The sequence below is a fragment of the Akanthomyces muscarius genome, chromosome 1, assembly GCF_028009165.1.
Source record: "Akanthomyces muscarius strain Ve6 chromosome 1, whole genome shotgun sequence".
In the NCBI taxonomy this organism is placed as follows: Eukaryota; Fungi; Ascomycota; class Sordariomycetes; order Hypocreales; family Cordycipitaceae; genus Akanthomyces; species Akanthomyces muscarius.
The window spans coordinates 5285931-5299746 of NC_079241.1; the positions used below are offsets into that span (position 1 = coordinate 5285931).

General features: G+C 55.3%; 5 protein-coding genes across 5 annotated transcripts; 4 read left to right on the top strand and 1 right to left on the bottom strand.

Moving 5' to 3' along the window:
- Positions 1-776: 776 nt before the first annotated feature.
- LMH87_006787 (uncharacterized protein) lies at positions 777-1286 on the top strand (the record flags this gene model as incomplete). Its single annotated transcript, XM_056204728.1, has 1 exon — positions 777-1286. The coding sequence occupies one exon, from the start codon at positions 777-779 to the stop codon at positions 1284-1286; it is 510 nt and encodes a 169-aa protein (XP_056060056.1).
- Positions 1287-2722: 1436 nt separating this feature from the next.
- On the top strand, positions 2723-3821 carry LMH87_006788 (uncharacterized protein; the record flags this gene model as incomplete). The annotated part of the gene is made up of 3 exons (XM_056204729.1): positions 2723-3081; positions 3135-3327; positions 3393-3821. The coding sequence occupies 3 exons, from the start codon at positions 2723-2725 to the stop codon at positions 3819-3821; spliced, it is 981 nt and encodes a 326-aa protein (XP_056060057.1).
- Positions 3822-4921: 1100 nt separating this feature from the next.
- Positions 4922-7412, top strand: LMH87_006789 (uncharacterized protein; the record flags this gene model as incomplete). The annotated part of the gene is made up of 5 exons (XM_056204730.1): positions 4922-4955; positions 5018-5077; positions 5133-5370; positions 5423-6207; positions 6496-7412. 5 exons carry the CDS (start codon positions 4922-4924, stop codon positions 7410-7412), a joined length of 2034 nt encoding a protein of 677 aa, XP_056060058.1.
- Positions 7413-7595: 183 nt separating this feature from the next.
- Positions 7596-8912, bottom strand: LMH87_006790 (uncharacterized protein; the record flags this gene model as incomplete). Its single annotated transcript, XM_056204731.1, has 2 exons — positions 7596-8656; positions 8870-8912. The coding sequence occupies 2 exons, from the start codon at positions 8910-8912 to the stop codon at positions 7596-7598; spliced, it is 1104 nt and encodes a 367-aa protein (XP_056060059.1).
- A 2816-nt stretch (positions 8913-11728) lies between these two features.
- LMH87_006791 (uncharacterized protein) lies at positions 11729-13800 on the top strand (the record flags this gene model as incomplete). The annotated part of the gene is made up of 3 exons (XM_056204733.1): positions 11729-11735; positions 11821-12578; positions 12652-13800. The coding sequence occupies 3 exons, from the start codon at positions 11729-11731 to the stop codon at positions 13798-13800; spliced, it is 1914 nt and encodes a 637-aa protein (XP_056060060.1).
- Between the last annotated feature and the right edge of the window lie 16 nt (positions 13801-13816).

Here is a 13816-nt window from a genome sequence, read left to right on the forward strand (position 1 = left end):
CCGTGCATTATTTTTTACGGCAGCGCTTGCCTGTATTAGTTCTGTTTGGGATTCTTCGGCAGTAATATCGGGCATGCATCACTAGCAAAGACGCCTTCGCCGATGATCGCCGGAGGAGTCTAATACCAGCAATACTAGCCGCTATGAGGCAACATGAAATCCCACGACTCGCGACTTGAGTGGTCACTGCCAGTGCTTATGATGCAAAGCTTCTAAGGGCGACCGGTCTGCGATGTAGAAATTCGTCCGGTAACGTTGCTGCTGACCGGAGATACTTTGGTCTGGTACGGCATAGTGCGCCCCTCCAATTAACACACATCCGTCTTGCCGACCTACCCAAATGGGCACTGGTGCTGATGCTCCAGACGACCAATTGAGATTCGACTTATGCCTATTGAAGTCAAAAACGGGGCTTCTCGACTCCTGTTCCTGTCTGACTTCCACATCTAGCCTTTTGCCGATGGAGAAGGATCCTCCGATGGTACCTTGCTAAAGTGCATGCGCCGTGCCCAGCTCTACCATGGAGCACGTGTGTACTACATCGTGGACCTCAACGCAGCTCCCTTTGCCAGCCCAAAGATGACCGGGCCGAATGATAGATATTCGCGCAATGTCGGACTGTCGAATCCTTTGCATGGCATGGCTAGTAAGCCACAAGATATAAAAAGGCAAAGGTTTTCCCCAGCTTATGGGCCTGGATAAACCATCACAACAGCCTCTCGTCGGCCTCCGATAGCCAAATCGATCCCTGTTTCCCTGTATTCAACTACAAAAAGATGCAGTTTACCATCAGTGCCCTCGGAGCTCTCGCTCTTGCTGCCGGCGCCTCTGCTCAGTCTACCATCTTCAAGGGCAAGGGCTTTGGCACCTACTACTACGACATCCAGCAGCGTCAGGCCTGCGGTGCCGATTTCAATAACCAGAACCTTGGCTCTGTTATGTGCAACTGGTCCACGGCCAAGTCTCTCAACGATGTCAACTCCAACAACCTCGTCGCCATGAGCAACCTGCCCCTCAAGACCCCCGAGGGCCGTGCCAAGTACTGCGGCAAGCGCGTCATCGTCACCGTCAACGGCGTCAAGTCTGACATTCCCTTCTTCATCGGTGACGGGTGCGAGCGCTGCGCGCACGGCAGCGACTCCCAGTGGAACCCCAACGGTGCCGCTGGCCTTGATTTTTCCTACTCTGCTCTCAGCAAGCTGTCCCCTCTGGCTTGCCAGAACGGCCACATCGATCTTGAATATGAGATTGTCGACGAGACCCTGTACCACTTTGACACCAACTAAGCACCCTTTGTTGACGAGACCAAGGAATCAATCTTCATATTTCATGTCAGTATTATCATGTATATATTTTGCCGCCCGTTCGTTTAGGGCTAGGTATAGAAAACCACCATGTACATACATCACATATTCAACAGCGCAACTCGTCTTTGGTAACCGTGACGCTAGCCTTAGCAAATGAACAGTGACTATGCGGCCATTCAGCCAATTGGCTTATTTTGGCGGCAAAACCTCTACAAGGGTGGTGACGTATTCACCATTGATAGACCTGATATCGACATGCTGTCAATTTGTAAAGCCACTGTGGCTTGCCCTACAGGCCTCCATATACCCGCTCTCGATGCCCACTAGGACTGGTAACTGTCGCATAGCAATTGAACCGGCGCAATAACCTCGGTAGCAATCTATAGCCGTGAATTGGAATAAATATTCAAACAATTGGATCTCGCGTCAGGCAGCCCGATCGGGGAAAGACCTGCGCGACAGCTGTCTCTGGAAATTAAGCTTCGAGGCTGTTGAAGGAAATAGGAGATGTTTAGTTGCCTCCACCAACCAAGCGTGGCAAGGCAAAGTTCGTTGAGCCCTGTCGGCGTGCTAAAATTTCTAAAATGGGTCTGCGGCCTTGGAAAATCAACCAGGCGCAGCCACTGCAATTAGAGTAGCGAGAGCGCCAAGTGCTTTTCTACCTTGAGCCTCCTGGCCCCAGTTATGGTGAGACTTTGGCGTCGGCCGCCCGCCAATGAGCTCTTCATGGCGCTGAAGTTTTCTGGAGAAGAACCCATCATCATAGACCAGGAGCCGGGGTTTTGCTAGGAAATAGTAGAAGGCTTGCCGCTACGGTGCCGCAAAAAGTGGAAATAGCGCTGGCAATGCTTACGGGAAGGCACTCTTAACTGTGGGAGGCTGTCTCTCCTGACAGCACTAAGGCAAACTTGTAAGAGTCTCGGAGGAATCATGGGAGAAAACGCAACTTCACTTTAGCAGCAGAGTATGCCAATGTAGTGAGCTCAGTGATGGCTATTAGATTTTTATTGAACACGCAATGGTTAGCAGAAAACCGCGCTGTCAAAGGACGGCTCCTTGCAGGGTTGCAGGACTGCCCCAGCTTTGAGTCCAACCAGAAGAGAGGCTCATCATCCCTGTCTAACTAACTGGAGACGATCAACTTGGTAGCGCGTGCATGACACGACATTCGAGCTATCAGTTGGCCCAGCCTTGTTCGGACATAACAATATCTAGCTAAGACTCTCCGTGGAGTACTCCCTACATGTGACAAATATTTCCCTGTCGCACCCCAATCCCAACTGCCAGAGAACTTCTCCAGTAACTCCAACTTCTTTCAACTCGAAACCGGAGCTTGATATCAGCATTCTTCTCCTGGAACTCAGAGACAACGAAATCGACTCCGCCTCGCATCGTGCCCAAGAAAATCAGCGACAATGTCGTCTAAACCCACAGCAACCAAGAAATCGACAAGCTCTTCCGCGCTCCCGTCTCTGCACAGCTTCCCGTCAACGTGGACGGCACCGACATCATGCTTTGCAAGCACCAACTACTACCGAGTGCTCTACGCCGAGTCAGGTGTGGGCTACGTCAGCAACATGTATGGCACGCCGACGCCTGTTTTCACCGGCAATACGCCATCGGGCGACTGCTTCCCGCCCTCGTTCACAATCAACTTGCCGTATCTCACGGATGGTAGCGCCTGTCCCACCGGCTACACCCGGGCCTGCGCAACGGCTGGGTCCGTAACGTCAGGCGGTTCCGCGGACGTGAGCACGATAACATGCTGTCCCAGGTTAGTTGCGACTTGCCAGTAGTATGAGCGCGACGGTTTGCTAACAGCGTCAGTGTGACCGGCGACGCATTTTCCTTCATGTGCAAGGACAATCAGTACGGTTGCCACGCCACTGCTGCCTCTGGCGGCATCGTTTGGACGGGTGTCGTCACAAACCTAGGCGTCACACCAGCCACGGAGTCGCCAGTGACGCGTACACCCTCTACCTTGGAAGGTATCGAGGCGTGGGGCATCAAGTTTCTCTCGGTACGTCAGATGTAGTCCCGACTCTCCTGGTGCTCTGGACATGCACTAACAGATTTCGTCTATAGGTTGCACCTGGATCGACTGCCACCAGCATTCCAACCCCGGGTCACAACGCGAGCGACACTGACAACCAGGGAACGCCCTCTGCGGACAATTCGTCGAACCACGGTGGTCTATCTGGAGGCGCTATTGCTGGTATTGTTGTCGGAAGTATCGCTGGTGTTGCGCTCCTAGCAGTTGGCGCGTTCCTCCTGTACCGCAGAAAGAAGTCGAGCCCAGGCCCCCAATACCATGCGCCCGCGCCCGGTAAATATCCCAACCAACCGGCCAACGATCCGATGTACCAGCCGAGCTCGGTGGGGTCTCCCTTCTCCGGACAGGGACAGATGGCCTCGAGCTACCAGCCTAGCGAGATGGAGGCGGCGTCGCCCAACCCGGCACACGCGCAGCCACGAGCTCCAGTCCAGCAGGCGCCTGTTGAGCTTGGAGCGTAGATGCGAGCTCTTTACAAATTGCAGACATTATGTGGCATTTTCGAGTGCTGATATAATTTAATTGGGACAAGGATGGGACAAGAATTGGTGGACGCATGATTTTGGACAAAATGGCGTTAGGCGGTGGTTTATTTTCAGCATGTGCAAGCAGACTCGGGCTGTGGCAGCCATTGCGTATATACCAAAGATTTAGCTAATCAGACATTTCATTTTGACAAATGCCATGTTCCGTGTGATCCAGTTTCCCACACTACCAAGCTTTGGGTGGTGTCCGAGCCGTTGCAAGAGGACCATCGGAGACCCGTTTCGGCTTTTGGTCTAGAATAAGAATAGCTCAAGCGTCTGGTAGCTTCGGGTCGTATTCGATGGTTGTCGAGCGTAGGCCGTTCTGGATGGGCAAAGATCAAAGGCCGTCTCGTACCGTAACTATCCCACAGTAGCCGGAAAGCCGAACCCGGTGAGTTTCTGTCCGCTAGGGAACGGGCCGTTTCTTGACAACATCACTCAAGATCGACATTGGCATTTTTTGCCCTCACTCGTGAGTCGTGTGTGCAGACTCCGTGGAGTTTGTAGTTGTTAGTTGGAAAAAGGCTCCATCCTAATGCACACCCTCTCCTGGTCAGGTTCCACTGCTTGGGCCTGTGCAAGTCAGTTTATTGATGTCCAGACCGTGGTGAGGGTCTGTCATCGCATATCTCAATGTCTCATCTCATTATTAAAATTGAGAAAAGTTTTCACTGAGAGATCGACCTGCATGCGGCTGAGGCTGGGTGGATTGCTTCATCCTGGTTTTAGAACAGGGGAGATCCTGGAAGGGGTGAAGTGATCACAGAGCTATCTGCATTATTCCGGTAGCCGCAGCAGCAAGTTAAGCACTGTACTCCGCAAATTAATGCATATAATAGCAGCAGTCGATGGCTTGTGAGTAAAGTGCACCGTCATGTGGCCAGGCCAGGCACCAAGACACGTGAATTGGCGTTGTGCACGGCACGGCTCAACGCGCCGTCGCGTCCCCGCAAAATTGTTCACGCACCTCGACACAACGTCATTTATGGTGGCCCGTTGAACTCTGAGGCGCCCGTGGTTACTGAGCCCTCGCGATGTGGCTGCTGGAGAATGAGGAGGCTTTCGAAGGTATTGCGAAAAACGTCGCAGAACAAATTGTGCCGGTTTTGACTGCTAATCGCAATGGCCAGGCCGCCGGCTATGGTTACGGCCAGGAAAGACATACCTCTTTGGACGCACAGTGGCTGAGGGTGAGTTGTGGCAGATCAAGCAGACTGCGAATTCGCGGAATCTAACGTTAGATAGCTGGTCAGCTTGCAATCTCACACAATACAATTTCTCGCAAACACCTAACCATCACAATCGACGCCGTGGGTGACGGCGACGCCCTGCATCCCTCTCGACGTTCCAAGATCACAATCGAAGACCTGGCGACTAAAATCGGCACCGTGATCAATGGCAAGAAACTCAAGGGCACAAAATGTGTGGTTGAGAATGGTCAGGACGTCGAGATGACAATGGGAAAGTGCCCCAACAAGTTTCGGTAATTCTACCCATCTTCCGCTTGCGTGGTCCCGTTGACATGGTTCTGGTAGCTTGACGTGGGTACCGGTCGCATTCACATTTTCATTTTCTAGTAAAGAACTGCAAGCACAACCGATCGATGCCCTCCGAACCCGATATGAGCAGCTGGACATCAAACTGCTGGTCGACTACAACATAGATTTCACGACACACGTCGTAGCCAAGAAGCGCAATACTGCCAAGGGTCTCCAGGCGCTGATAAATGGCAAGTTCATCGTCACCGAGTCTTTTCTCGATGCTTTGACACAAGCTGCACATCCAGTAGACGACGGAAATGGGTCACAAACATGCGCACTGGAGCAAAATTTTGACCAGTCGTGGCCTGACCCGGTGAAGCACCTGCCGCCTCGTGGCGGTGAACCATTCGAGCACCCAGATGAGATATACAAGCCAGATAGAGGCCGGATCGATGTCTTTGATGGATATACCTTTATCTTTTATGACTCGACGCAGTATAACAACCTGCTCGCCCCAATCACAAATGGAGGAGGTAAAGCTTTGATTGAAACGGTTACACCTGGTGAGACTTTGTCGGACGACTTTGCTCGATACGTCAAAGGGGTGGCTGGAGAAAAAGGCCTCGGCAGTTTTGACGATGGAAGCGAAGGTAAAGGTGTCGTGGTTGTACGTTATCTGCCGACCAAGGGCGATCATGTACAATGGTACACAGAGTTCGTTACAGCAGTTTCGCTGCGGCTGGACCATCGACCTATCGAACAAAACGAGTTCCTGGAGGCTATCCTGACCAAGGATGCCAGCATGCTCCGGCGGCCACTCGAGACAGAAGAACAGTCAGGTACGTCGATGGTTCCATCGCAACCACAGATATCTGGAGATTCTCCCACTTCTGCACTCGAACCTGAGTCTACCACAAGACGACCTCGCATGAGGAAACCAGTAAAGAGGCGCTTCATGGGCTTCGATGACGGCTCAGATTTTGAAATGGAGGAGGCAAAACCGCCGACTGCCCAAGCAACTCGGCCAAATGAAGCTGTCGAAGAGGGCGGCTTGTTTGTATCACAAGAACCAGATCAAGCCCCTGAGGATCATTCTAACATGACGCAAAAACGGGGTGCGCCAGAAGAAGACGACCTCATGGAAGGAATGGCGCCAGCCGCTGCCAGATTCAAGAGACAAAAAATAGCTATGGGAGGCGATTTCGCACCAGAACCCCCAGAATTGCCCCCAGCAGAACCGGCCAAGCCCATCAAGAAGGAAAAGAAGGAGATGAATATCCTCGCTGAAGCTGCAAGGCACCGTCAGGAACAAGAGGCTCGTGCAAGAGCTGAAAAGGAAGACCTCGCGCAATTGCCTAATGATATCGACCTGGCGGAAATTCGGCGACTGAATATTGTCGAGGAGGTTGAGCTTCGCAAACCAGGGGACAGCACGCGCACCAGGGATCAGGACATTGCTGATGGTCGCTGGGACCCTAAATGGAACGGCATCAAGAACTTCAAAAGGTTTCGGCGTCGTGGCGAAATAGTGGGTAGACAGCCTGCGCGGACAATTATCACGGTTGATGAGGTGCAGAGCAAGAAATTCGGCGTGGGAGATAACTACTGGCTGGAAGAGGAAACCGTGCCACGGACAAACTTGGGCAGCAGATTGCAGTCAGCGCCACGAGGTGAGTCGCCACGGCCTATTTCGCAAATATCCAGCGGTCTGGACCGGATCGCGCGACAAACGAGCGAAAGACCTGGAGACGGCAACGACGATAGCGACGTCGCGGACCCCGAGGATGACGAGGACTCCCAGCCACCTCGGGGGTCATATGGCAAGAGGGCCGGCATACGGGGTAATGCCAGCTCCAGAGGCAGCCGCAGCCAATCGTCGGCGCCAATGTCGCAGAGCCTGGGTAAAAGACCGGCCACAAGCACGCTGTCCGGGCAGTCGTCAAAGAGGCAACGCCCGCCACCGCAGCCGACTCAGGTGAATGACAGTGAGGATGACAGTGATGAGGGTCTCAAGTTTAGATTCGGAAGGAGACCGCGCGCATGAAACTGGGTACCATAATAAGTCATGGATGGACTACACTGCACATTGCTGTACATGATGAAAGAAACACTGTTCTATTTCCAAGGGTATCTCTTCTATTGTAATGAATTTGCGATGTAGTATGACAAAGGCCTCTAATCCCAACCAAACGCCGAATATTAATGCATAGCAGTAGCACCACAGCCGCTAGTCCATCGCCTCCATGTCGCTCTGGGGCTGCACCGCGGCGGTGGGCTCGGGCTCGTCGACCAGAATGCCCACCAGGCACGCCGTCAGCATATTCTCGTAGTTGACCCAGGGATGGACCTCGCCAAAGAGGCGGGTGCCGTCGCGCGCCGCGCCGCGCATGAGCTCCGGGACGCCGCCTGGGTGGAACTTGGCGTACGGTGTGACGTTGTAGACTTTCCCGTTGAGCGCCATCCAGGCGTCCTTGCCCTTGCGGCCCGTCTGCCGCCGCAGCATGGACGGGGTGACGCGCAGGTAGGGCGTCGAGGCGGGGACGCCGCGCAGGTCGGCGTTGGGGCCGCCCGAGATGCGCGCCCAGTCCAGCGGCGAGTGGCCCGGGTCGAGCGTCACCTGCCGGCTGGGCTTCGCCGGGATGGACGTGTGCGTGGGCGGCGGCGCGAGGCCACCGCCGCCCGAGGACGGAGGGCCGCGGTTGGGGACTGGTCCGCGGGCGCGCTGGGCAGAGTTGGCGGCGGGGAACTGGCTGAGCACTGGAGGGCGAGGGGCCGCAGACAATCGTGACGGGAGAGGAGGCGGAGGCATCATGGAAGATGCCGAGGATGGGTTTGGCGTCGGGCGGGGAGGCGGCGGCATGGACTCGGTCGAGAGGGAGAAGCTCGGTGGCGGCGGCATACTGGGCTGCACAGCTGTCGCTTTCGGCGTCGTGGGAGACTCGTCCAGCTCGTCGTCCTGCTCGACGGCTATGGAAGGTGGCTGCACCAGTGTCGTCGTCAACACTGGTGGCGGCAGCGGCGGCGGCGGCGTGGCGACTCGGTCCGCGTCTCGGGGCTCTACTATCGTCGGAGTCGGGCGCGGCGGAGAAGACTGTATGTTCTTTGCGTCATCCTTTTCGTTGTCGGCGTCGCGCCGGCGCGCATCAGTGATCGCAGGCGTGATCGCGCTGCGCTGCAGCCAGGCGAGGAGCGTCGGCGGTAGCCATGACGGCGGGCGAATTATGACGTAGACAACGGAGGCGACGATGAGGGAGAGACCGATAAGGCCCATGGCAAAAAAAGCGCGCGCTTGAAAGGAAAGAAGGAGGAGGAGGGGAAAAAAAGAAAGGCTAACGGCACAGAGGCGCGTTGATGGACAGAGGTTTGCAGCAGGGGGCGTTTTTGCTGATTGATGGGAAAGGCGGGCGATTTTAGGCGATTTTAGTGGCAGCTGACAATTGAAGGCTGGCGGCGTGGTGCTGGCGGTGGGGCGAATATCACGACACAGAGTAGGAAGCAAACAGTTTGCATATTGACTCTTGAATAACGTGATGTGCGTATTCATTGGGATGTGATACTCAGTTTTGACAATGAAATGCTATCAAAGAGTTGCCATGAAAGCGGGCAAAGCCACAATGGTACGGTAAGCACACCATGGCCGAAGAGAGGCTTCCAGTATCAAGTTGTTACGAGTTAAAAAAATAGCACTAGTATGGAACTCTAAGATAGACAAGGAGAATAAGAAGAGCTGGATAAACAAGATAAATTAGGATAAAGAAAAATAATAAAGGAAGAATACAGAGAAGAATAAGTAGAAAAAAATGAGAAGGGTAAGAAAAGTAAGAAAAGTTAGGAAGAATAAGAGAGAAAGAGAAAAGAAAAGATAAAAAGAGCCAATTAGAAAATAGTACACAGAGACCGGACGTTCAAAGACAAGCATAATAACATAAAAGGTTATTTCTAATAAATAAGCACACTACTCTCTAGTCATTGACGACGCGCCTGTTTCTGTCATCCACATGACACATATATGGATTTAGGCCAATATTGTGTTTTGAAAGAAGGAGCAAAATTTCCGCAGTCATAATATCGGTGAGAAAAAAGTAGCTTGTGTTATGAACAGCTGATTACTGCCGCGCTGTGGCACGTTCCAGAAGTGTGCCACGAAGCCACTGATGGACGTGGCAAAAGGTAATTTCGTTTTGGGCGGTTCGTGCCTGGAAAACAGGAGCGTCGTGATACTTTATCTCGGTCAAGTGCAGATCGGCAGATTAAATATTCCGTATCTCGGTCGGGTGCATCCAACACCCTCCAAGAAAACACGAATTTTACCGCGTTGCTATGCTGACAGTCGCTACAAGATACCATCCGGCCTTTGTACTATCTGCCTGATAGTTGAAGACCTGTATTCGGAGTTTCAGCTCCGCCGATATCGCCCACGTCCATCATTCGGCGTGACGCAGCAGCAGATCCGATTCCTTGTTCTGTCCGACACACACGACCATGCGTTTCCGGACCCGGCGTCCCTACCTGCAGTCGACGTACTCATCCACTGTGGTGATCTCACTATGATCGGTGGCCTCTCCAACTATCGCTGCGCTCTCGAAAGCCTTGCAACATGCGCAGCAGAGACCAAACTTGTCATTCCGGGCAACCACGATGTCGCTAGATGCCAAGTGGTGGGAGGAAAACCTCGACAGCGATGACGACCAAGACGAGCCAGTACGAGTTCGGCCATTGTTTACATTGAACGACTAAGCTCGCCGTGGAGTAGGCTTCCTCGACGAGAGCACTCTCGAGGTTAGTCTCCGGGATGGTTGCAAGTTCAAAGCTTATGCATTCCGATATACTCCGAGCTGTGGTGGCTATGCTTTTGGGTTGGGCCAGAAGAGGATCATGTTAATGGGGACGACAGAAGTATCCCAGAGGGAATCAATATTGTTATAACGCATGGGCCGCGGCGGCCACGAAGCTTGCCCAGTTAAAACGGTGACTTGGGGCCAGCCTACCGCCTCGACCTCGATGGTGGACACGGCGACAGCGAGCAGCAACACCTTGGATGCCCGCGGCTCTGGGAGGCAATCAAGAGGGGTGGTGAACGTAGCTACCATGACGCATCGAGAGGGAGAAAGCAATAAGCTTTGGGTAGTTGACCTGATTTTTTTGGCGACATGGCCAAACACTAAAGCCCGGAAATGAGACTGGTCCTACCGATTGAACCGTACCACAGATCGGCAGATAACCGCTCCGTTTATCGGTCCATCGCAGGTCGGCAATCTAAGAACTGCTGCAGCTATCCGGTTATGTGCCACAAGCCAAGTATTTGAAGCAGCCGACTCGCCTTTTTGTACAACCATTTTTCTCCACACGAAAAGCTATTCTCAACGTTGATTCTGCTAGTCTCAACCTTCGCGAGCTAGCTGCCGTGTCATTGGAGGCTTTTGTCCCACGGGTTGCCTATAGCGGAAATGGAGCGGGAGCGGAACTACGGGATGGGCTGGGTTGCCGGCCGGCGGCCCTGCGGCACGGTCATAGATGGGCGTGGTGATCAAAGAGGGGGGCGCAAAAGGTGCTATTGAGAAGAGAAGTCGATTGCACAAATTTGCAACGACAAGGGATGGTGGACATGCAATTCCGCGGCAATGGTGTTTCCTGACAGCACATCTTGTCCCGTATAAACGGTAAAGCCTGGGGGGGGGGGGGGGGGGGGGGCGTACCACCACACCGACCTCGACATCCTTCGTATAACTAGACTGCAGCCACAGCCACGACATTTCTCAAACCAAGAAGGAGTCATATGTGGCTTGCATCCAGACACGGTAAGAAAGAAGAGCCTGCGAAAAACAGAAGAATGAAAATTGAAAGTTGATGTAATCGGTCCTCCTAATGCTCCGCCCCCCGCAAATCCGCCGGGACGGGGCAGGCTGGCGCGCAGGGAATGAGGGGAAGCGTGAGGGGTCACTAAGAATAACAAGCCTTCGGCAAGCTTCTGCCTCGGCTTCGACGCTAGATCAGGCAAAAACAAGGGCATTTTATTTTTATTTAGAGTCGCGGCGAACTAATAAGCACTGGGGGGCTGCTCCACCCCCAAAAGTGCTGCGGAGTAGTGCCAATTGCGAGGGTCTATAATAATTAATATATACTTGGTGACAACCAACGAGCGACGGTAAATAGCAAGTAGCCAGCTTCTAGTTCTGTGCTCACCTGATCTTGGTTCCATCACTTCCCTCGTTACTCGGTCATTGCAGTCCTTCTTTGTTCTTACGCCTCGTCCTTTGAGAGTTTGCTCGTCGACTACATCATCTTCCCCCCTGCTCGCTCTAAGCCACCTGTCTCACTCGCCTTACCAACGGGGCAGGAGGCTTTGACCGTTCGCCCGCCATGTCTTGTACGTATCTTGATGCGCGCCCAACTACATCTACTCCTTCACACACACAATCTCCAACCGCATCTGACACCAAATGAACCTCCAGCCGTCCCGCTCTCCCTCGCCGTGCCCGCGGCCCTCGGCGCGGCCGCCTACCTCAACGCCCGGTCGTCCTTTTGGTACGACGCGCTGATGCTCGGCGGCATCCTCAAGGGCGTCGCCGGCATCGTCTACGGCGGCTGGGCCGACCGCCTCAACCTCTTCTACGCGCTCGAGGCCTACGCCACCAGCGCCAGCCACGCCGACAAGCCGCTGCTGCTCTTTGATGGCCAACGCTACACCTACCGCGAGCTCTACGACGGCGTGCTGCGCCACGGCGCCTACCTGCGCGACCGCCTCGGCATCCGGCCCGGCGACGTCGTCGCCCTCGACTTCCAAAACTCGGACACCTTCCTCCTCCTCTGGTGGGGGCTCTGGAGCATCGGCGCAAAGCCCGCCTTTATCAACTTTAACCTCACCAGCATGCCCCTCGCCCACTGCGTCAAGTCGTCGACGGCCAAGGTCTGCCTGGTGGACCCGGCCGTGGCCAGCCACTTTGAAGACGAGCTAGTCCGCCGGGAGACGGCCGGTATCGAGATTGTCGTATTCGACGAGGACCGGCAGGGTGCGGCGCGGACGTCCGAGGCGGTGCGCCAGCCAGACAGCGACCGTGGTGGCCAGACCACCGGTAGCATGGGCATTCTCATTTTCACATCGGGCACTACCGGCCTGCCCAAGGCCGCCATTGTGTCGTGGGCCAAGCTCATTGTCAGCTCCAAGTTCAGCGTCAACTTTCTCGGTCGCGGCGACGATGTCATGTATACAGTAAGACTGCCGTCTCTTCGACCTCGTATGCTCTTCTTTTAGACTGCATGCAGTTGCTAACCATCTTCGGCAGTGCATGCCACTATATCACGCCTCCGCCTCCATGCTCGGCTTCTGCGCCACCGTTCTTGGCGGGAGCACCCTCGCTCTGGGCCGCAGGTTCTCGACCAAGACGTTCTGGCCCGAGGTGCGCGCCTCCAACGCGACCGTGATCCAGTACGTCGGCGAGACGCTGCGCTACCTCCTCGCCGCGCCGCCCCAAAAGGACCCCGTCACGGGCGCCGACCTTGACAAGGCGCACTCGGTCCGCATCGCCTTTGGCAACGGCCTCCGTCCCGACGTGTGGAAGCGCTTCCAGGAGCGCTTCGGCGTCGAGACCATTGCCGAGTTCTACGGCGCCACCGAGGGCACGCTCGCCACCTGGAACCTCTCGAGCAACGACTACGGCACCGGCGCCGTCGGCCGCGCGGGGTGGCTCCTGCGCACGCTCGTCGGCCGCGACACGGCCCTCGCTGAAATGGACTGGGCGGCCGACGCGCCCGCGCGCGACCCCGCCACGGGCCTGTGTCGCCTCGCGGGGCCGGGCACCTCGGGCGAGATGCTGTTCCGCCTCCCCGATGGGCCCGATGACCTCGAGTCGCGCTTCCAGGGCTACTTCAACGACAAGAAGGCGACGCACGCCAAGATCCTGCGCGACGTCTTCCGCAAAGGCGACGCTTGGTTCCGCACCGGCGACGTGCTGCAGCAAAACGGCGACGGCCTGCTCTTCTTCATGGACCGCATCGGCGACACCTTTCGCTGGAAGTCGGAAAACGTCTCCACCGCAGAGGTCAGCCAGGTCATGGGCCTGCACCCGGCCGTCCGCGAGGCCAACGTCTACGGCATCGAGCTGCCGCACCACGACGGCCGCGCCGGCTGCGTGACCGTGTGCTTCGACAGGCCGCTGCCGGATGAGGACACGCTCCGCAGCCTCGCGGGTCACCTGCGGTCGACGCTGCCGGCCTACGCGGTACCCCTGTTCCTGCGCGTCGTGCCGGAACTGGGCGCCGACACCACGGGCACCAACAAGCAGCAAAAGTACAACCTGCGCAAGATGGGCGTCAAGCCGTCCAAGGAGGCCCGCCAGAGTGGCGCCACCATGTTCTGGCTCAAGGGCGACACGTATGTGCCGTTTGGCGACAAGGACTGGAAAAGAATTGAGGCTGGCCGGCTGAAGCTGTAAATATGTGCCAAGTTGT